A 22,227-nucleotide genomic window follows, 5' to 3' on the forward strand; every position below is an offset into this window, starting at 1 on the left:
AAAGTAAAAATCCTGCTGTACTGTATAATATAGTGTACTGTAGATTATAGTGAATATTACAGGTCACCCCATAAGTTCCATGATCATTCATCATCATCATCATCGTCATCATCATTTATTTATATAGCGACGTTAATTCCGCAGCGCTGTACAGAGAACTCATTCACATCAGTCCCTGCCCCATTGGAGCTTACAGTCGCAGGGGTGCACGCAGGGGGGTTTCTGAGTCTCCAGAACCCCCCCCCCCCCCGCGCGGATCGTAGTCGGCAAAAGCATGTTTTTAAACATGCAAAAGATTTTTTCTATTACAGCTCCGCCGCGATGCTTCTGTCACAGTGCCGCGGCTGCTGTATAACTCACGTTCGCGAGAAGGAGCTGCTGCGCATGCGCGAGCGCAGCAGCTCCTCCCTTAAATACCCAGCATCACTCATCCTGGCTTCCCTGGAGCACGGTAGGCCCTATAAAAGTTCAAGAATTAGTCACAATTTTTTTTAACTTTAGAGAATATTCAATAATCATCTATGGTTCTCAACCCTGTCCTCCACAAGGACAAAAAGAATGTTTAGCTTTGTGATAATACACAGGGAATGGGTCCTTATGATATTTAAGCTCTTTAGAGTGTAAGGGGCTCCTCTCACTTCGAGCCAGGAGTTGATTTACTGTATAGTTTCATTTGCTCCTCCATGGAACCAAAGTCTGGGACGTTAGTAGAGTGTCTCAGCGGCGCACGGAGAATTGTCGGGGGGGGGGGGGGGGGTTTAGTCAGCACTGTCCTATACAGCAGCCGCTGCGCTGTCTAAGAAGCATCTGCGGCGGTGCTGTATACAATACAGCACCGCCGCGGACGCTTCTTTGACAGTGCCGCGGCTGCTGTATAGGACAGTGCAGCTATAGTGGCCACTTAGTTAGCGCAGGGGGGGGGGGTTTCTAGAGACTCAGAAACCCCCCCTGCGTGCGCCACTGTGTCTGTGCAACTGACTGTCCTTTAAGCTGGAGTATTTAGTACATTGTAACAGTAAAGGAGACTTGTTCTCCAGTACTTCCTGCTCACATTTATGGCACAGTTTGTTCTCTTTAGGTTTATAATTTTTCTTGTGCCTCACTATCCCGGTTTTGGGCACTTAGTGTATGGAAGGTGCATGTCTCTGTTTCATATTTTTAAGTTTTTTTTTATAATGGTGCCAGTAATCCCTTTGTAATGTCTGGTAAATTGATAGTTTCCCAAATGTTCTTTTTTTTAGTTCTTTCTTCCATATTTCTGTATATTGCTCTTTGACTTATTACTTACTTCATTTATTTCCTTTTTTTGCTGTTAATAATGAGCTTTTGGCTAAAGAGTTTATGCGTTGTTCCTGATGACATGGTTTATTCAGGAACTCATAGGTTAGCATTGAATTCTGTTTGGAACTGCTTTTGTTTAAATGTGGCCAATATGTTTGTGATATCTTCTGTACTGCAATGTGTAAGGGGGACTCAACTCAGAGCAGCAGCCTTTTCTTTTACCTTCCTGTTCTAGAACCTCTACTATAGGTATGAGTGTAAACGAGTCAGGATTCCTTTGAAGATGGCTGGCCGTAAGACTGGCTCTACTAAATGTCCCATATTCTCTGCTCTAAATCCGTGTTTAGGGAGAAAAACTCCCTGGATCCACCCAACTTCTCCTAGAATCCTCTTGTGAAAACTTTTGCATCTCTCACAGACGCCGCCGTTTTGGCCTGCAGATCCATACATTTCCCTGCACTTATGCACAAGTCTGCACTTACGCATAAGGTGTCAATGATTGTCTGTATTCCTGTATAGGAAAAAAGAAAGAAGGCACTCTCCACTAATTTACAAGAATAGGTATTATAGACAATCTGCATAGGCAAAGCGAGGGTGGGTCCTAGAGCCTGGAAACCCCCTTCCAAGCCTGGGGCACTGTATAACTGAGGTGGCTGGACCCTGTTCCCCCTTCACACAGCTCTGCTTGAAAAGGGAGAGCTGTGTGCCCCTAACAGCAGTGCATGTAGCATTGCCCATGTATATTATGGGGATAGGAAGAATTGGAGAGCTACCTAGCACGGTCTAATATTATAGCCACGCCCCCATGCATGCTGGTCACGCCCACTGGTGGCGTGGTGTGGAAACCCCCCTCTACAAATCCTGCGTTTGCCCCCGAGTCTAAATTCCCTAATATAGACACACACTAGGGTCAATTTTGACAGCAGTCAATTAACCCGTCAGTATGTTTTTGGGGTTTGGAAGGAAACTGGAGCACCTGGAGGAAACCCACGCAAACACAGGGAGAACATACAAACTCCACACAGATAAGGCCATGGTTGGGAATCAAACTCATGACCCCAGTGCTATAAGGCAGAAGTGCTAACCACTAGCCCACTGTGCTGCCCACATCATTGTGGTTATATGGTCAGAGAACTCAGTGACTTCTAATACCCTTATAACGCACAGGGCAGGATACATTATCTTCTATATTATAATGCTAGAAGGGAAGGGAGCCAGAGTAGAAAAACTGTAAAAATGCTTGTGTGTGTTTGAGCTTTTACAGTAGTTCAGTTTTCTATCCTAACCAGATACATAGGGCGTAAGCACTCAGCTTTCCCTCGTTAGTCAAATTAACAGGATGATATTTGGCCAATTAAACAAATCCTTGTCTGGAGGCAGCTGGCTGGTAAATTCCAATCTCTGGAGGTGTCTTAACCCCTTCACTGGTCACAATGTATGGTGAAACTGGTAGAGCTCATCCAGCACATATTATAAAGAGAGAAAAAAACAACTTTCTGAGACATATAATTTGCTCTAGTGCACACAGCTGTTACCTTTAAGATGCAGAATGTTCATGTGTGTTGGAATGAATAATTGAATCTTCTCAGTTGTGTTTTTGTCAGCTTGTTCCATAGTGTTTTCTGGTTAGATTGCTATTATAGTCAGCATATCTGTCAGTATTGCCCACCCCATCCTACGGTCCCTATTTACTACAGACAAAGGGATGCGGCTAAACAATTTGGAAATATGTCCAAAATAGATATTCAACTTGTCCAAATAGCAGAGTGCGGATGTGTTCTAACTTGTCCTAGTTTTTTTAATTGGGAATATTAGGGGTATGGAATATTGTAAATAGCGTTGGTTAGCCAGTTTTCCCTCTGCCATGTCGCCAACATGTTAATGTCTTTAATATTGAATAAGGATTTGCCTAGGTGACTGTGTGTTATGAACGGAACTGTTGAAATTATATTTTCATTCCTATTTCCAAGGCTGCAGTGGCAACGGTCATATATTCTTGTCATTTACAAGAATGCCACCTCAACCCATCTCCTCCTTTGTTTATCATCACACACTAGCTGATGGCAAATGAGAGAAAGAGAGATAAAAAGAACTGATGTACGTAAACAAGTCCCAAAGATGATGTCAATTTCCCACAGTAATATATATATATATATATATATATATATATATATATATACACACACGTATACATATATAAATGTTTGGAGAGTGCAGAGTATCCCTGTTTTCTTGTCTATACAATGTGGGCAACCCCCTCTCTTGCACCCCAGTCTGTACATGGTGAGTGCAGAGGACCTATGTCTGTTTTTGTTTATACAATGTAAGTCCCATGACTCTTGCACCCCATTCTTTACATTAATTAATTCCAACTTGTGTCAGGTGAGTCCCAGGTGTCCCATGGCTGCTAGTGCTAGGGAAAGACTTGCCTTTAAAAGCTGTGTGCAGGTAAGCCTTAAGCCCAGATAAAATTACATAGCATTTGATCATGTTAGGACTGACCAGAATGGGAAGACTTTGGCGTGAGTTGGTCAGCTTAAACATATATTGCAATATGTGGAACTAACTCACGCCATATAAATATATATATATGTATATACATATACATATATATATACATACATATATATATATATATATATATACATATATATATATATATATATATATGTGTATATACAAACATACAGGATGGGAAGATATGGGATCTAAGTGACTTTGTCCATGAAGTGGTTGTCGGACGGGTGATTTGCGTATCTCAGGAACTGCTGATCTCCTGGGATTTTCATGCACAACAGTCTATAGAGTTTACAGATAGTGGTGCACAAAACAAAAAACTTCCAGTGATCTGCAGTTCTGTGGATGAAAATGGCTTGTTAATGAGAGAGGTCAGAGGAGAATGATCAGGCTGGTTCATGCTGACAGGAAGGGACAGTAACTCAAATAACCAGTGGTCATCAGTAGTATGCAGAAGAGCATCTCTGACTGCACAGCATGTCCAACTTTGAATTGGATGGGCTTCAGCAGCAGAAGACCACACCGGTTTCACTCCTGTTCTGTCAGAAAACTGAGTCTACAGTGGGCACAGGCTCACCAAAACTGGACAGTTGAAGTTTGGAAAAATGTCACTTTTTTCTGACAAATCTCGACTTCTGCTGTGACATGCGGATGGTAGTGTCAGAATTAGGACCCTTAATACCAATTGTTTAAATGCCAGAGAGAACGTTACCTGCCTGACTGCATTATGCCAACTGTGAAGTATGGTGGAGGAGGGATAATGATATGGGGCTGTTTTTCAGGGTTTGGGTTTGGGCTAGGCCCCTTATCTCTAGTGAAGGGCAATCTTAATGCTTCAGCATACCAAGTCATTTTGGACAATGCTATGCTTCCAACTGTGTGGCAACAGTTTGAGGATGGCCCTTTTCTATTTCAACATGACTGTGCCCCAGTGCACAAAGCATGGACTACAAAGACATGGTTTGAGGAGTTCGGTGTGGAAGAACTTCACTGGCCTGCACAGAGCCCTGACCTCAACCCCATTGAACACCTTTGGGATGAACTGGAATGGAGATTGCGAGCCAGACCTTCTCGTCCAACATCAGTGCCTGACCTCATAAATGCTCTACAAAATGAATGGGCACAAATTCCCACAGAAACACTCCAACATCTTGTGGAAGCCTTCTAAGAAGAGTGGGAGCTGTTACAGCTGCAAAAGAGGGACCAACTCCATATTAAAGTATATGTATTTGAATACAAGGTCATTACAGTCCCTGTTGGTGTAATGGTCAAGTGTCCGAATACTTTTATAGTGTGTGTTTCCAGCATGTACTGGTATCCATGCTATAAACAATTCAGGCTGTTTTGGGGGCAAATGGGGGTCCTACCCAGTACTAGATATGTGTGCCTTATAAAGTGACCATTGAGTGTATATATCCCATACTGGTAAACTCTATATGGATACAGCCTTGTACAGGCTATTAGTGCTAATAAGGAATCCACCTATGAGTCCAACCTGAGTGAGCCTCTGACATAACGTGCATGGTGAGTCCATATCAATGCATGTACTTGCTCTACATTTAGGTACCAATTTTGTACCTAAAACAAACCTCCAACATTTCAAATTCAGTTACCCCACCATGGTGCCTACTTGGTGCAGAACTTCAAAGCTACCACATTGCAGCCACTCTCTACCAGTACTGGCAGTTCAGAGGACAGGGTTGGCACTAAGAAATGATGTGAGATTCAAACTCCCAATCTTTCTCAAAGAGCACTATTCAATTTGAGAACTAGTAAAAGTACTATGATCTATATCGGAAGAACAACGCTTCTGTAAATGGCGGTGAGATTTGGTGGTACCTAATATAATGGGTAATGAGACAATACAATTGTTATTTATGGGGTTCTGTTTTGCTCCTAATAACTATGGTTTCTGTGTCACCAGAGGGTTAATATACTTAAAAACAAAGAAACCGCAGGAACGATGAAAGTCACTAATTTATTAAAACAGGTGGAGAGTCTGAGCTGCAGCTGGGAAAAGTCAAAACATCGCTGAGAACAATCTTGGAATTCCATCCGTGAATTATCTGTGTAACTTAATAATTTGCAACTGTGTCAGCTACTGGGAATCCTCCTGCTGACTAATACAGTGCTGCATGATAACAGGAAGCCTTGTGTGTCTCTGGTCTTATTCATTTTCACACTTACATTGAGATAAGTGGTTTCTGAAGAGCAAAGAGACAGGATACTGCCTTGTAAGTAACCTGAGAAGCTGGTAAACAGTTGTGAAATCGCCTCTGGATTTTCCACCTTCAGGTCACTTTAATTTACTGGTTTGTACATGCCCTCCTGCAGCTTTTGCTAATTATATAGCTTTATATAATCTTTGTCTACTTACCTTCTGTACTTTCTAGCTATGTCTTTACATAATCCGGTTGAGGTGTTTATTCTTGTTGCCCTGGGATATGACGCAAAACTGGCAGATTAAATAAATACATTGCAAAACAAGCCAAAAAATATAAAGCAATATTTTAGAAAAAGCTTCAGGAGGGCATGCACCAATATATAATAAAGTGTTATAAAGTGTTACCATCTCTTTCCAATGCTCCTATAACGGAGAGAGCACAATTATTTGAGGGAGCTAAAAATATGGATGATTGATCCTAGTGGGACTGACCTTGAATACAGCCTGCTCTGTTTTTTCACTGTTCAGCAAGTCAATTCTTGTTCCCGTATTTTTGGCTCCTCTAGGCCACTGTTTTTGCTCTTCCCTATTATGAAATTATTGCTGCTGAGGACCATGACCCATCATTTCCCATGTCTGTAAAATAAATAAAAAAATTCTACCAGTAATAAAATATAAACAATAATTAGTTATGATGAGAGACACGCATATGAACATAATAATGATGATGATGATGAAGTAAGCACCAACCTGCCACCACTTTAAATCCATTGCAATAAGTCAAAGTCTATATGATTTATCCACAAATACTGGCCTAAATGTACAGCGTATAGGTGCAGAGGGATGTAGACTCCTTATTGTAATTGCAGTTTGTGCTCCGCTTACCATGTGGTGTTCAGAGCTCAAATACAACACACCATGTGCATAGCTGCCAACGCTCTTGATTTTCAGCCTCTAAGGGGTATGATCTGTAATAAAAGTAGGCAAAGGTAATGTATCTGAGCTCCTATTCAAGAGCCGATAATAATTTGGACATGGTTGGGGCAGCACGGTGGTGTAGTGGTTAGCATTTCTGCCTTACAGCACTGGGGTCATGAGTTCAATTCCCGACCATGGGCTTATATGTGAGGAGTTTGTATGTTCTCCCTGTGTTTGCGTGGGTTTCCTTCAGGTGCTCCGGTTTCCTCCCACACTCCAAAAACATACTGGTAGATTAATTGGCTGCTAACAAATTGACCCTAGTGTGTGTTAGGGAATCTAGACTGTAAGCCCCAAAGGGGCAGAGACTGATGTGAGTGAGTTCTGTACAGCGCTGCGGAATTAGTGGCGCTATATAAATAAATAAATGATAATGATGATGGTTCTTCTTTTTAATTTTTCCCACTTGTTCAGTGTCTTTATAAAAACTCTATGGGAGAGATTGAAATCAATGCTATGTGTCTCCGGAACAGTCCACAGAGACACATCACCTCTATGCTTAGGGTGAAGTATCTGCTCCCATAAAGGTGCGCAGAAAAATGAGCAGAGATTTCTAACCATAATAGGCGGCAATATGGACATCTAAACATGTAAGCGATGTTCGGTGGCGCCTCCTGCTGAACTGAATCTCCCTCTATGTGATTTGTATTCTGTTTATAATTTTATTGGCATTGTGTTTGGGTATGATTTAAAATATTTGCTTAAAATAGCAGAAAAAGATGTAATGATTCATGGGATGAGTAATGTGGACCTATTTGATTTGAATTGCGGCAGCAATTGCTTTAGCAACTGCCTTAGAACTCTAGCGATGACAGCGTTTGAAAAGCCAGTACATATGTATATATGCAGAATTGTTGTTGGATTCTGTAAGATTGGAAACTCAGGAACTTGTCAGTGTGGTAGTGTCTGAAGAACAGTGCAATAGTGTGGGCGAATCTTGTGGCATCTGTTGTTTTTAGATAAGGCATGCTGCGATTTTTATTCAAAAGGACAAACTTGTAAAAGGAAACCGCACCAGCTTATTTGGGGGGGGTTGCTTCGAGCTTTGAAACATTATTCACCATACAGCTGGCGCATCATAGGCTAAATTGCATTAAACGTTTGAAACTGAGGGCAACATGTAGAGTTGGACGCAAGTCCATTTTATTTGCGTAAAATCTGCTTTTCCTTACTGCACATGCTCACAGTAAATGAATTAGGAAAACTCCCTATGTAGAGTCAGGCACATCTCACACTTCCTACTCTCTACCCTTAGAGAGGGGGAATGGGGCAGTGGCGGATCCAGGGGGGGGCTTGCTGCCGGCGGCTGCACACTGTGCAGGTCCGTTCGGCAGTGATAATGTGCTGCCCGGCTGCTCTGATTGTTTTAAACACAATCAGAGCAGCGGGACAGCACACTTTCACTGCCGAACGGACCTGCACATACTGTGCAGCTGCCGGCAGCCTTAGAAGTTAGAAAGGGGGCGGGGCTTGAATCGCCCCCTAACCCCCCCCCCCCTCCCCATATCGCCCGGGGTAGAAAAAAATTCTAGATCCGCCCCTGGAATGGGGAGAGAAGGGACATTTCAAAATAGGCAAGGGCATGCTCACATACTTACGTACTGCTTGATGACGATGATCAGCCCATATCTTACACCAGGGGTAGAGCACTACATAGGTAACAAGACCTTGCAAATAAATACTTGTGGATGTAGTTCTACAAGGGCATACCCTAACACTTTAGACATGACCGGGCTTGCTGAGACTTATAGTTCACCAGTAAAATAAGCCCACTGATCTATTTGATTACCCCACACCCACCACACCGGGGATGTGGGAAGAGCCCTGGTGCTTTCACCACTGGGTTGGTTTTTCCTTTGGCGATCACTTTTTGTATGCCATAAAGGTATCTTCATACAGTACATGCATTTAATGTAGTATCTTTACATAAGTGCAGGTTTTCATATACAAGTTATCTACATCCAACTCTACATGGGGCCCTGAGAGTACACTTTTAGGCAAACACACAGAAGGAACAGCACTGTTCTGCATGTTTTCTATCCACCGTAAATTACTTCAACTAATAAATATAAGCTGAATGTTTTCATTTAATATTGGCCAACTGCACTGTGCCACTTTCACTGTTTGATGGGTACATTAATCAGCATATGTAATTATTTATTTAGTATAAGTCAGTATACAATGATATATTTAGGCATTGATCCTGTTCAGTTGCCATACCATGGTGTAGTACCCTATGCCCCCCTACAGCGCACACTCTGTGTTGTGGACAGGGTAACCTGGTCAACTTATCCAAAAACAAAATAGGTCATGTTGGTAAAAATACCCTATATATATATATATATATATATATACCTGCATAGTAAATAATATAGTGATAGTAATCCAGGATTACATATTGCAAACATAAAAACTAATGATACTGTGAGCTTAATTATAGTTTCAAATTAAGCAAAGACTAAGCAGACTGATAAGTGCACCATCAGTAGTTGTATTACAATAAATAAGTTGACTAATTAAACTTCTGTAAATGCCAACTACAGGGACTAATGAAAGGCATGCCCTAAAATAAGTTGTACATTTAGTGGTACATTACTGGTGTATACACTTTGGGCCTGATTTACTAAGGAATGTAAATGCTGATACGTGGTGTATTTTTTGCGTATAATTGCTTTGTGCATGCCCAGAACTGAATTATACGCCAGTGAAAGCAACATCCAATTCATCTTCAAGGGCAGAAGGGAGAGGGGAGTGGATGGATGCACATAGTCATTGCACAGTAAGGGGCGTGCCAGGGTTTAGCACAACTGGCAATGTCCGAATCAAGCTTTGGGCATCTCAAAGGTACGTGTTTTTCTGTTGTATCAGAGCAGGTGTGAGTACTGATTGATAATGATGACAGATGTGTATATATGCTAGAACATATGTTGGCAATCAGGAGCAACTGGTATGGTATTCGCACATATTTCCCGTAAGACACTGCAAAAACCTTTTTCCATGCACTTATCATCTCCCGCACTGACTATTGCAATTCCCTCCTTACTGGTCTTCCCAAAAACAGACTCAAACCCCTACAATCTATTTTGCACGCTGCAGCAAAACTTATTTTCCTTGCAAATCGTTATTCCTCTGTTGAATCACTCTGTATGTCTCTACACTGGCTGCCTGTCTTCTACCAAACCCAATATAAAATACTTTTACTAACCTATTAGGCCATCAACAAAGCTGCACCAACATACATCTCCTCTCTTGTCTCAAAATATATCCCAACTCGGCAACTCCGTTCTATACAAGATCTGCGTCTCTCATCCACCCTCATTACATCCTCCCATTCCCGGTTACAGGACTTTTTTCGGGCTGCACCCACTCTATGGAATTCTCTCCCTCGCACAATAAGACTCTCCTCTGGTCTACAAACTTTCAAGCGTTCTCTGAAAACCTACCTATTCAGTCAAGCTTATAATATTCCTCAACCACCGTCTTAATCTCATCGCCTTTAGCCTGTTACCGCCTGTTACAAAATTTCACACAAGACAACTACCCCCTGACCAAGATTGTTGTGTGACAGTATCATTTAGCTTATGAGTCACTTTTACCTTTGCAGTCTGGCTGGGCCAAAATATAAAATGTAGACTTAACCTCGTGTGTCAATCTCCCATTGTCCCATAGATTGTAATCTTGTGAGCAGGGCCTTCTCACCTCTCTGTCTGTTTTACCCAGTTTGTTTATTAGTTTATCATGTTTGTCCCCAATTGTAAAGCGCTACGGAATATGTTGGCGCTATATAAAGAAATGATGATGATGATGAACTGTAAAAATGCATTTCATGTATAGTACACATTAATAATATCATGATAAATGTATGTTATGGGGGGAATACCTTTTTTTGTTTTCAGTGTTGTGTCATTAATGACTAAGGGCCTGATTCATTAAGGATCTTAACTTTAGAAACTTCTTATTTCAGTCTCCTGGACAAAACCATGTTACAATGCGAGGGGTGCAAATTAGTATTCTGTTTTGCACATAAGTTAAATACTAACTGTTTTTTCATGTAGCACACAAATACTTGATAGCCTATTTGTACACTGAAATTTAAAGTTGATATTTGTGTGCTACATGAAAAAACAATCAGTATTTAACTTATGTGCAAAACAGAATACTAATTTGCACCCCTTGCATTGTAACATGGTTTTGTCCAGGAGACTAAAATAAGAAGTTTCTGAAGTTAAGATCCTTAGTGAATCAGGCCCTATATGATTAACAGGTGACAATAATTGCAATAATTGAATACTTTTTTTTCTCTGCGTTCTTTTCGGACTTTATATTCCACATATGTTTTGCACGTATCATACAGTGTATTGTGTCTGTCAATGCACAGCGCACCTACACCCATATTCAACAACAGATGTTCATACCCGCTTGTAGTTGAATAGAACCGTGCATATGCCCCAATTATGTGCATTTTGATGAATCAGGCCCTTTGTGTTGTATGTACTTAAGGCTTCAGAGTGTTATAATACATATAGTATTTACCATAATATAAGGTAACCCAAAATTAAGACCTCCCTTGTGACTGGACTAGAGATGAGTGAAAATTTAAAACTGTTTAATGGAATATTTGCTTCATTCTGCATTTTGGTATGGAACTTTACATATTTCTCCATTGGAAAGTGACCTTAAATGTTCCATGCGGAATTCCCCCTATGATTTTTGTTCCACACAGACGTTTCCCTTATTAGATTCCAATCACACCACTGAGCAGAACGCACTGACTCTGTTTTCATTCCAGCTCTATTTAGAGCCAATAAATTCCGTTGAATGCATTGCTTACACATACAATGCAGAATGGCAGTACAAAGGATGGCAAAGCAACAGTAGAACTTGATGATTCTATCTCCGGAACTTTATACCTCTATGAAACACCTGTTGCGCTGAGAAATTTGACTTGTGTGAAATTCCTCCATAACATTGCTCTTCTCTAGACTGGATAATATTTACCATGTGTACTGTTTGCAATCTGTTATATTCAGAGGCTCTGTGGACTCAACAAAATCCATATCAGAACTAGGGTTAGAAATATTACTCACAAGTACTTGATGGAAGACCAAATATTGTTAGTACTCCTTGTGGCGCTGATAAAATTGAATTTGCAGAAGACTTGATGTTGGTACAATAGGTTCTTATGAGTACTAACTGCCCTTTCTTGTTCTCCATCAGGTCCAAGTTACTCAGTGGAATTGGCATTCACGGTGGAGCCCAATGATGAAGTTGCAAAACTAGGCCAGCCTATAATTCTGCTGTGCTCTGCAGATGGCGTCCAGCCAATCACTATTACTTGGAGAAAGAATGGTGCGCCCCTCTGGAATGGGGCAAATGTGTACCCACTTCCCAATGGCTCCCTCTACCTTCCATTCTTTCAACTCAACGAGCAGGATGGATCTTCTGACCAGGGCGAGTACGACTGTGTGGCGCACAATCGTTTTGGGTCTGTGGTGAGCCGCAAGGCAAGAGTACAGGCAGCAGGTGAGCTGGTGTCAATCAAATCAAAATACATATTTTTCATTATATATATACATATATATATATATATATATATATATATATATATATATATATATATATATATGTTGATTTATATTGATATGTATTAAATGTATTATTTACATTTATTTGAATGCATTATTTAAATTGATTTGAAATAATAAATGGATCATATTGTTTTTTTTTATATGTATGTAATATAAGATAGATAGTACACATAGTTAATTAATATGTCCAAATATAGTAAAAGAAAAGTAAAACCACCAATCATTAAATATAGCGTATATAAAAATCATAGCTCTTGTCATAGAATAAATATAACATACAATATGCAAAGTAACTCTGAATAACATATATTCATAAGTTACTATGAAGAAAAAAGACAATGTGCTTAGCATCAAAACCTACAGAATACTTTACAAATACATACCCTAAGTAAGCATACTAGATTTCTCCACCATAGTCACTTAATTGTTAGTAGAAAGGCAATACTAAAATAGGGCCCAAAGCAGAGTTGGTCACAAACCTGACATGTTACGCTCAAAAAAGCAAAGGTGTAAAAATAGAATATGAGCCTGGTTTCATGGACACTTATGTCCCAATTGCGCCAATATCTGTCATTCTTATCATAATATTGCTCTTATAAATACTAGGTGCAGGTATTTTTTTTAGAAAAAAATTCTATATCAATAAAGACTCTCTTTTACCATGCAAGCCGCACAGGATTGGCTGAGCATCCATTGACCCTATGAGTCAGCTACAGACAGTAACTTTGCAGCAGGGTTCTGTAAGGAAAAGTTATTGTCACATATAAGGGTTTTTTAAATTTCCTATTGTGTAGTGGAAGAAGATTCCAACTTGGAGAGAAGATGCTTATGTTTAACAAATATAGAGAATTTATGATGAAAGAGAGGGTTAGGGAAATCTTTATTTAAATAGATGTGTATTGAGCCCTTTGTGGAACTGTAGCTGAAATTAGTGAAAACTACACACACACACACACACACACACTTAGTTGCACATATCTAAAGATGTATGCAATTCAAAATACAGACGTCGAAACACAAGTGTGCACTATTTTTGCGTCCAACTGGCCCTAGATGTTTAAAGGGTTTGCAATCACTCTCCACAGAGACCAGTGAAAAATTATTTATATTAAATGTAATTTACAAAAATGCATAAGTGTGCCCTCCAGTGACATCTCACAAGAAAGTGGCGTTTCTACCAATGTAAAAAAAAAAACCTAATTAGGTGCATTTGTGTATACATTTATTGTAAGCCTGTATGTTCTGCTGATTCTATTTCTGCCTTTATTGTCTGCTTTATTGTAACAAGCCTTATATTTGCCCCATGATGTCCATATAAAAAGGTTTAAACTGGAAAGGAGAGGCAAGGCTATTACACTGATAGTTGAATCAAACATTGGTGTGGAGAACAAACACAAGTGCAGCAATGGAAGAGGAATCTACATAAATAAAGACAGGAACATTGAACATATTTAGGGCTTTATATGTCAATATTCTCAGAAGTTCACACTCAAATCCATTTTGTGACCGGAATTAATATTTCTCGTTCCTAATTGTCACGATTTATGTGGGATAGTTGTGATTTGTGGGGACTGTTCCACCAGCTGGAACGTTTGGTGGTGAGCATGTGTTTGACCGTGACCATGTTCCTAACAGTTTGAGGTACAGTAGACCAATGTTAGGAGATCATACTTGCCCACACTCCGGGAATGTCTGGGATATTCCAGAATTCTAGGTAGGACTCCCGGGAGAACAGACATAATAATCAACATTTATTTATATAGCGCCAGCAAATTCTGTAGCACTTTACAATTCTCCTGCATCCTCCTGGGGGCCCCTGTTATGCAATTTGCATTATTATGGCCCTACCCCCCATGACGAAATAACATGATCATGTCATTTTGGTGTGGGGGGCGTTGGCAAAATGAAGCAATTCTCACAAAGTATTGTCTCGGTACCCAAACACTATTATGCACATACTGTAATGCAAACATGAAAGGTAATTTTCCCCCATATTTAGGTGTACACCACAAAGAATGGTTAACATGTTATCCTACCACATTCCTAGGCTGATCACGCAGCTCATTGCTCTACACTGATCAGGTTATCATATAATTTCGTTACACAAACTCACTCAGCCCATTGCTCCATTCTGACCAGGTTATTGGGCTATTGTGTTATACAAACTGACTCAACCCATTAAGGATCCTTTTCCCTGGAGGGAGAGGAGATCCTGATGTGTTTAAAAACTTGATGGAGGGATAGGAGGGATAGGGGTGGTTGTACAGGGATCAAAGGAGAAGCTGAGACTGGGTATTGCTCTTTCTGTGAAGCAGAACTACCTAGGACTAAGATCGTGGACACTCCTCCAGTACTAACATCATTAGATGACTGTTGCACCCTAGCAGTATGTTGAGGGATCCAGAGGGAGCCGCCTAAATCAGCGAGATTCTGTTAGCTGTTACCACCTGGAGCTGGGCGTCATCAGAAGGCAGACAAAACAATGGACTTCCAGCAGTGTGAACATCCTGTAAAACTTCTCTCTTATGCTGTGTGTGTTATTCCAGATGTTAGTGTGATTGCCTGTTATTTAGCCTGTTAAATATTACTGATCTTTGGGATCTCTTTCATACCCGCTCCAGGACTATATTAGGAAGTGTAGCAGCTATTCGTGTTTCTTCATCTCCTGTGTCCAGTTTCAGTAGCACACTCATCATCATTATCATCCTCATCAACTATTTATATAGCGCCACTAATTCCACAGCGCTCTACAGAGAACTCACTCACATCAGTCCCTGTCCCATTGGAGCTTACAGTCTAAATTACATAACATACACACAGACAGACAGACAGACAGAGAGAGACTAGGCTCAATTTGATAGCAGCCAATTAACCTACCAGTATGTTTGTGGGAGGAAACCGTAACGATCTCAACCTATTCTCAAACTTTAAATGGGTAAGAACTTCGAAGCCCGGCTCACTGGCCTGTAGCCGGTCATACCCGCATCGCCATCTGCTGTAATTTCAGTAGAAATATCTACACTGGGCCGCGACCTGGTTCCTCCCTGAGCGAAGTCCATATCTTCGTTCTGGGATCCGTGGTGAAATCCATTGGGGGACTCCCTGCCAGTGTTTTGGTTGTGCCAATCCCTCCTGCTAGCTATTGGCATCTGTGTGTGTGTACTCCACTACGCTTGCTGACTATTTCTGTTCTAGAGGGTCACTGCAATATACTCTATTCTATCCATTTGTATATTGCACTGTTCAAACCGTGCCAACACATCTGTGTACCCCAGTACACGCTATGCGCTGCCCAGGCAGTACCTACAAACTCTGTGTACTCCTTTGCACACTACCAAACCGCCACACTTTGTGTTCTCAGCGGTACCCTCAGCATTTTGCCTAGAGTGTGAAACACCTCAGTGTATTCTGGTGGGACAATCTCTCTTTTGTATCGCATCCGTACATCTTCCAGTGTCTTCCCCGTAAGATACAAAATCCCAAGTTATGACACAATGCCTGTGTACTGCACAACAGTAATGTAAATGCAGACTGCAGTGATGGTACAACTGCACATAGACAGCAGCATGTTCTCTGCAGAAAACTAAACAAGGAGCAGATAATCCTTCCTTATAGGGGTCTGTCTCAACGAGGATCCAGATGTAGTGGTAGGAGAGGGACCATCACTATATCTGGACCCTCAGACAGAGCTCTCCCCCAGGTATAACAACTACCTAGAATACATAACTATGTTGTTTTATGTTTTTCCTTTTTTTTTGCCCTCTGCTACTCTCCAAACAAAACTCAAATTGCTCTTTATCCCAATCAAAGCCAGGGCATATGAAAGATATTTAGTTCATATACAATCCTAAACATTAAATATATCTTAAATGATGCAGTTATTCTTATAGACACTTGTTTTTTATTAATAGCAGTTTAACACGTGGACTCCGTGGCTTTGCAGACACACGCCGGGTAAATTGGCTGGGAATGAACTTGGTATGTGGTTCCCCTTCCCTTTTGCTTATTTGCATCCACAGGTTGGGGCACATTGAGCAGATTTAACCTGTCAGAGTCTTAAGTAAGAGCCGCTGACATCTAATAATGGCACCATTTATAGGCAGGATGAAATCTAAAGGGATTAGTAAAAGACAAAAAGGATGCATGATTTTATGGGTCACCATGTAAGGCTTCAACAACAAAGAAATGTAATTACAGGCAAAGGGATCCAAGCATCATGCTGGCACCCAGCTAAAAACATCCCACCATTATCTAGGGCTGCTCATTAGGAAGGATTCTAATGTGGCCCCTCAGTTATTTCTGCTTCTGAAGGAAAGTTCACAGGGGTGGAAATTCAGTCCAGTCCTTTGTACGGGTGCCACTGTCTGCTGCGCCAGTGGTATGTGGCAGCAGAGGATCCTCTATTGACAGCTGGAGATCAACACCAAAGTTTCTGTCCAGTTTCCATGTGCCAGCTTGGCACATAAGAGATGAACTGTTGACTAGGCAGTTATCCATGCACAATGCAGAACATTAGAACACACAGCGATATTTAAGTACCATGCCATATTTGTGTGCCAAGTGGACAAAGAGCTCCAGTTACAATGTCCATAGGAGACAACAGAGTAAAACAGAATTTATGTAAAAAAAATATTACATAAATATGTTTTGTAGATTTTGTCTTGTTCAATTAAGCAAAGCATGGGATCGATCAGGGCACTAGTCCTTTACAGCTGATATGTAGTAGGATATTTAATTTGATCTCATCTGAGCAAACTTCTACTGGCATTGTAAAGCACACAGTTACATGTCTCATATTAATAAATGCCAATATGCAGCATTATTTATGCCAATAGTTGTTACCGTTGGTCACCCAAGAGGTCCTAATATAATAATTGTGGAGACGCACCGGATTACTTTTTGAGCAGAGATACAGCATGGTGTGTTTACACAGCCCTAATTATACATTAACCTTTGGTTGCACAGTCTAACTGGTGAGAAAACACCACCATCCAATCATTAACCTGCTATATAGACTATATTAATGCATAAAGCGCATAGTGTTAATGCCTTCTCTTTCCTGCACATTACTGACCTTCGAATGTACTTGTCCTACCAAAACTTAACTTACAATAAAGACACAGAGACGTTATTAGTTTTTGGCAAAAAGAAGGTTGCAGTTTATTTTTAAAATTTGCAATGTTATTATTTCTGGTGGAGGCAAGAGCAGTACAGTCAGCTAACAACCAATCTTAAAACCAGAAGTGGGAGACAGACCTCTAATCAGTGTAAAAAGTCTTTACAATTGGCCGGCGCTAAATTCTGGCGTCAGCAAGACTGCACCTCTTCTGGACTCAAACATTGAAAAAACCCATAGAAAGTCAAGGGGTCTTCCATGCAAGAAGACCAAAAGGGGCAGTGACGTGCAGCCAATCAAGCGTTAGCACCTTCTCTTAGTTACTGACTGCACCGTTCTCATGCCTACTGCACCTCCCCTGTGAAGTGAAAACTGGTTAGACATGCAAAACTTCCTCAATTTCTAGCGAGGGGGTGTCAGAAACTGCACAGGAAACCAAAAGACCCGGCTTCCTGTTTAGGGGTAATATTTAGAAATCCTAGGACACCTGCAAGAGTATTTCTATTGGCCGGGTGTGCAGACAAACTTTGACCCCGAATGGGTAAGTGCCTGACAGAATACATAAACACATCCTTTTAAGTGCTTTCGGCTTAAGGCCTCACTTGTCATTGTGTGCACACTGTGATATCAGAGAATCATAGAGGGGACATTACTGTGATAAGGATGGCCGTATGTGGCCCCAGGACGCCTGTTGCACACCCCTGATTTATACCCATACATGCCAACTTTTGAGATCTCCCTTCCGGGAGGGGAGATCTCACTGGCGATTTTTGGGGGCATGGCCAAGCGAGACATGTCACTTGGTCCCGACCCCTAAAGCGTCACATTCAGTTTGGCCTATTATAGTGTGGGCCGGGGCCGCGATGACGCGTGTACCATGTCACTAAACCACGCCCAGTCAACTAATCGTATGGGCCAGAAACCATAAGGTTGCTCTGCTCTCTCGGGACTCCGGGAGGACTCCCAGAAATTCGGGAGTCTCCCGAACATTCAGGGAGAGTAGGCAACTATGTTTATACCATACAATGGTAGGGAGGCCACACAGATCTTCTCCTAAAGGCTCCCGTGGATATACTTTTAACCTGAGCGAAGACACAAAAGGGTCTCTATTGGCAGATAGTCAACAAAAAGAGAAGGTAGGCAAGCCATTCATGATTGAATAGTAATATTAATAAATGACAGATACCTGTGTCATTATCAGACTGACATGGAAATGTCCCAAATTACAACATATTGTGTGCACAGTGATGTCATAAATATTCCTGTCAGTAGACCACAAACCTTAAGTTGTTGTATTGTGAGAGTATAATCACACATTAATAAAACACTTAAAATTGACAGAAGAGGTTTAAGAGGAGTAAGAGGATTATGGCACAGGGACAAATACAATGGCTCTGTAGCCAAGCTAAGCTCTTCAAGAATGTTCATTATTTATTCATTAGCTAGGAATATGATTCAAAACTATAACTCTTAATATATATATTAGTAACTGAATAGGGAAAATAAATATTAGAGTTAATGTCACTGTTCCACATTGCCCATGTCCACCAAGTACCTGTATTGTACAGGAAAATGGGTGCATTGATATTTTACTGGTCAAGTGGAAGTTTTTCATACTAGTTCATACACCCAAAAAATGTGCATGTTTTAATTAGGGTACAAATTCGGAACTATCTTCTTTATAAGCAAAGAGCACAGGGGCTGTATTCCATTACGGCTGCTAAATCACTGGCTGTGACTTAACTGTTCAAAGTATCTCCCATCCCCCAGTTCACCTTATGCCTTTAGGATTAATGGGGCCCCTTCTTTTCCTGTGCAGAGCCCCTTTATGTCCCTTTGAAGCAGGACTGTGCTTATGCCTCTGTCAGGGCTCACTGGCTCATTTTCACAGGTCAGAGGGGGCTGAGTTTGTGACAAACACATGATATTTTGGTGCAATGCAGAATCAATTAATAAGAACTTTGTGAGAGACCCCAATCTACATCTTAACCATTCACCTGCCAAGCAGATCACTACTATGCCTGAAATAAGAAGCTGATGAGAGAGAGATTGGACACACTTTGTGTGGTGGAGCATTTCTCTTTTTATTATTAGGGGGTATCAAAACAGCATATATTGGAGCCGGGGCGTAACTATTGTTACACCGAGGCTGCCACCCCCCACTGATGTACCAGTCCGGCGCATTTGCTAGACCACACATGCTCAGAAGAGGCCCCTGCTTTGCTCTGTTGAGGGTAAAGACAAGGGCCAGGAGGTGAAAATGGCATCTCAGGGCCCCTACATAAATTTTGCTATGGCGTCCGGATACTCACTGTTCCGACCCTGCATTGGACAATAATTATTGCATATGTTGCTACTGGGTGACATTATGAGGGAACCTATACTAACATTTATCACCTTGGAAAGGTCAGAAAAAGAGTTTCATTCAGTGCATTTGTATAATGTACAGATACGTCAATTGACACTTCTTTGATAACAAATTGGATCTGTATTTAAGCTGGATCGTGCCAATCACACGATAAATGAAGTGCCCGTTTGAAGCTAGGGGACAGTCGGATGGAGCGTGATATATATATAGTATATATAAATAGTGCTGAAAATAGGCAGTTGCCCTGATACCACAACGTGCTGACACCAATGTGGGCTTGATGCCCGAGGATGATAAGATTGAATCAATCAGTTCATTATTAAGCACGCAGTCTGTAAATGACAGCTGTCAGCCCGTGTGTGCAGCCAACTTCTGATCACGCCCCATGTGAACTGAAAACTGGTCCAGAGTACCGAATGGCTAGATCTGTCCAGTTTAGTCACTAGTGTGTGGCCACTATTGCTTAGTGCTCAGGTCACGTGGCAATATTGATCCATGTGTGGCCAACTTAAGTTATATTTCCACCAAAAACTTTGCTTTTGGTGGACTTTGAGGAGACATTATAAAAAAACAAACGCTTGCCTTCCAATCTCGGTTCACCACATCCCACTCTCCTCTTCAGATGGGTCCAGGTCCAGTGGGGAAAGGAAAGCGTGGGCAGCGGGATACATTAGGCCCACCTAAGCTGGAATAATAAGGTGTTTGTTTTTTATTTTATCTTATCAAACTCCACACAAGATGACAATTTTTGTTTGGGGTGAAATTATTGTTTAAGATAAGACTCCCACAATCCATTTGCCCTGTAGTGTCCCAAGCCATAAAAATAGACTCTATACAGTATAGGAGTTCTAGGAAACACTAATTATGTTAATCGACAGTCTGAATTCTAGGAAACTGTGTACTAGAAATTCAAGATTTGGAATAGGAAATCCAAGGAGACAGATTATGAACACTGTTGTAATTAATATATTTAAATTAATAAAAACATTACTGTACATATAAATGGTTCACATTATGAAAAGATTGCACAGGACTGACCTTCCCAGTGTCCACTGAGACATATGAGTAATATAGCCAACAGGCAATACATCTGCTCTTCTGCTTACGTGCTGCTGTAGGGGCTCTCTTTATAGGTCGCACCCAACCAGTTCCTGGTTTCAGAGGACTCACATTTTACTCAGCCCCTGTTACCCAGGGTGATGTGTGAGTTATGACCTGCTGTACAGCCAGAGTTTGCTACTTTAATGCAAGTTTCCTTTTAGTACCTGACAAATGTCTTTTATCTTGGACAGATCCAGTCACATGGAGCAGTTCAGGCGACCTCTTAATCAGAAACAGAAATTATAGGCTTTCCATTCCCAGTAAATAAATCATATGTCTCTGTTTTATTTCTTCTTAAGACAAACCGATACTGCGATATAAGTCTGCGTGGAGTGCATTAGAGTAAAAACAAAGGTATATTTGATGTGTGCAGCATATACTATGAAGAATATATTAGTTAGTGCTGTCTTTAAACTCTACAGCTAAAAAACCCAAAACAAACATTTTGCATAACGGATTTGAGTCCTGCAGTTGGACATTTGGGATCTATGGACTGGGAATCTGAACTGAGTAAAGCTGAGTTTTTAGTTATACTTCCTGCTAAACACACTTCATAAATAATACATTGATGACTGACAGTCAAAGTGTGCACATACACTATAGGGGAGAGGCAGCAATTTTCTGGACTGAACTAATGACACCACTTTGTGCATCATGCCTCAATGATGTCACTAGTCCCTAGTGAATTGACAGGCTGGATATTGGTTCAGCCGCACAAAATGGCTACTTCCAGTGTGTATAAGTGACAGGTACATTTTAATGTGTGTTCTCAGTAGAATATTCATAGCAGGCACCCTATCTTTAGACCAATATGCTAGAGCATATACGTTTAGTTGTTGTATGTATTTTATTTTAAAGAAATAGGAATAATAATGATGGGGATAAATTTGCGTGATTAAATGATGCTAATTATTAAATAGCCTTTATTGTATACACAAAGTGAACCCAAGTAAACTCCTCTCTTCCCTTACCCATTTGCAAGGTTCCTGCCCCCTCCTGCCTCTCTTTCCGTGTCTCTACACATCACAGTTAAGTTCAAGGGTCAGGAGGGTGAGAGGAATCAGTGACCTTGTATTAAGCTGGTAGGCTGGCTGGCCCCTCTGATCCCCCCTGG

At 41.0% G+C, this 22,227-nt stretch overlaps 1 protein-coding gene across 1 annotated transcript in view; it reads left to right on the top strand.

Moving 5' to 3' along the window:
- The window catches only part of IGDCC3 (immunoglobulin superfamily DCC subclass member 3), a 75,424-nt gene that overhangs the window by 18,132 nt on the left and 35,065 nt on the right, over nucleotides 1-22,227 (top strand). The window contains exon 2 of the mRNA XM_075207629.1: nucleotides 12,158-12,463. Within this exon, the coding sequence (XP_075063730.1) occupies nucleotides 12,158-12,463 (306 nt within the window). The remainder of the gene's footprint in view (nucleotides 1-12,157; nucleotides 12,464-22,227) is intronic.

The sequence above is a fragment of the Mixophyes fleayi genome, chromosome 4 (genome assembly GCF_038048845.1).
Source record: "Mixophyes fleayi isolate aMixFle1 chromosome 4, aMixFle1.hap1, whole genome shotgun sequence".
In the NCBI taxonomy this organism is placed as follows: Eukaryota; Metazoa; Chordata; class Amphibia; order Anura; family Limnodynastidae; genus Mixophyes; species Mixophyes fleayi.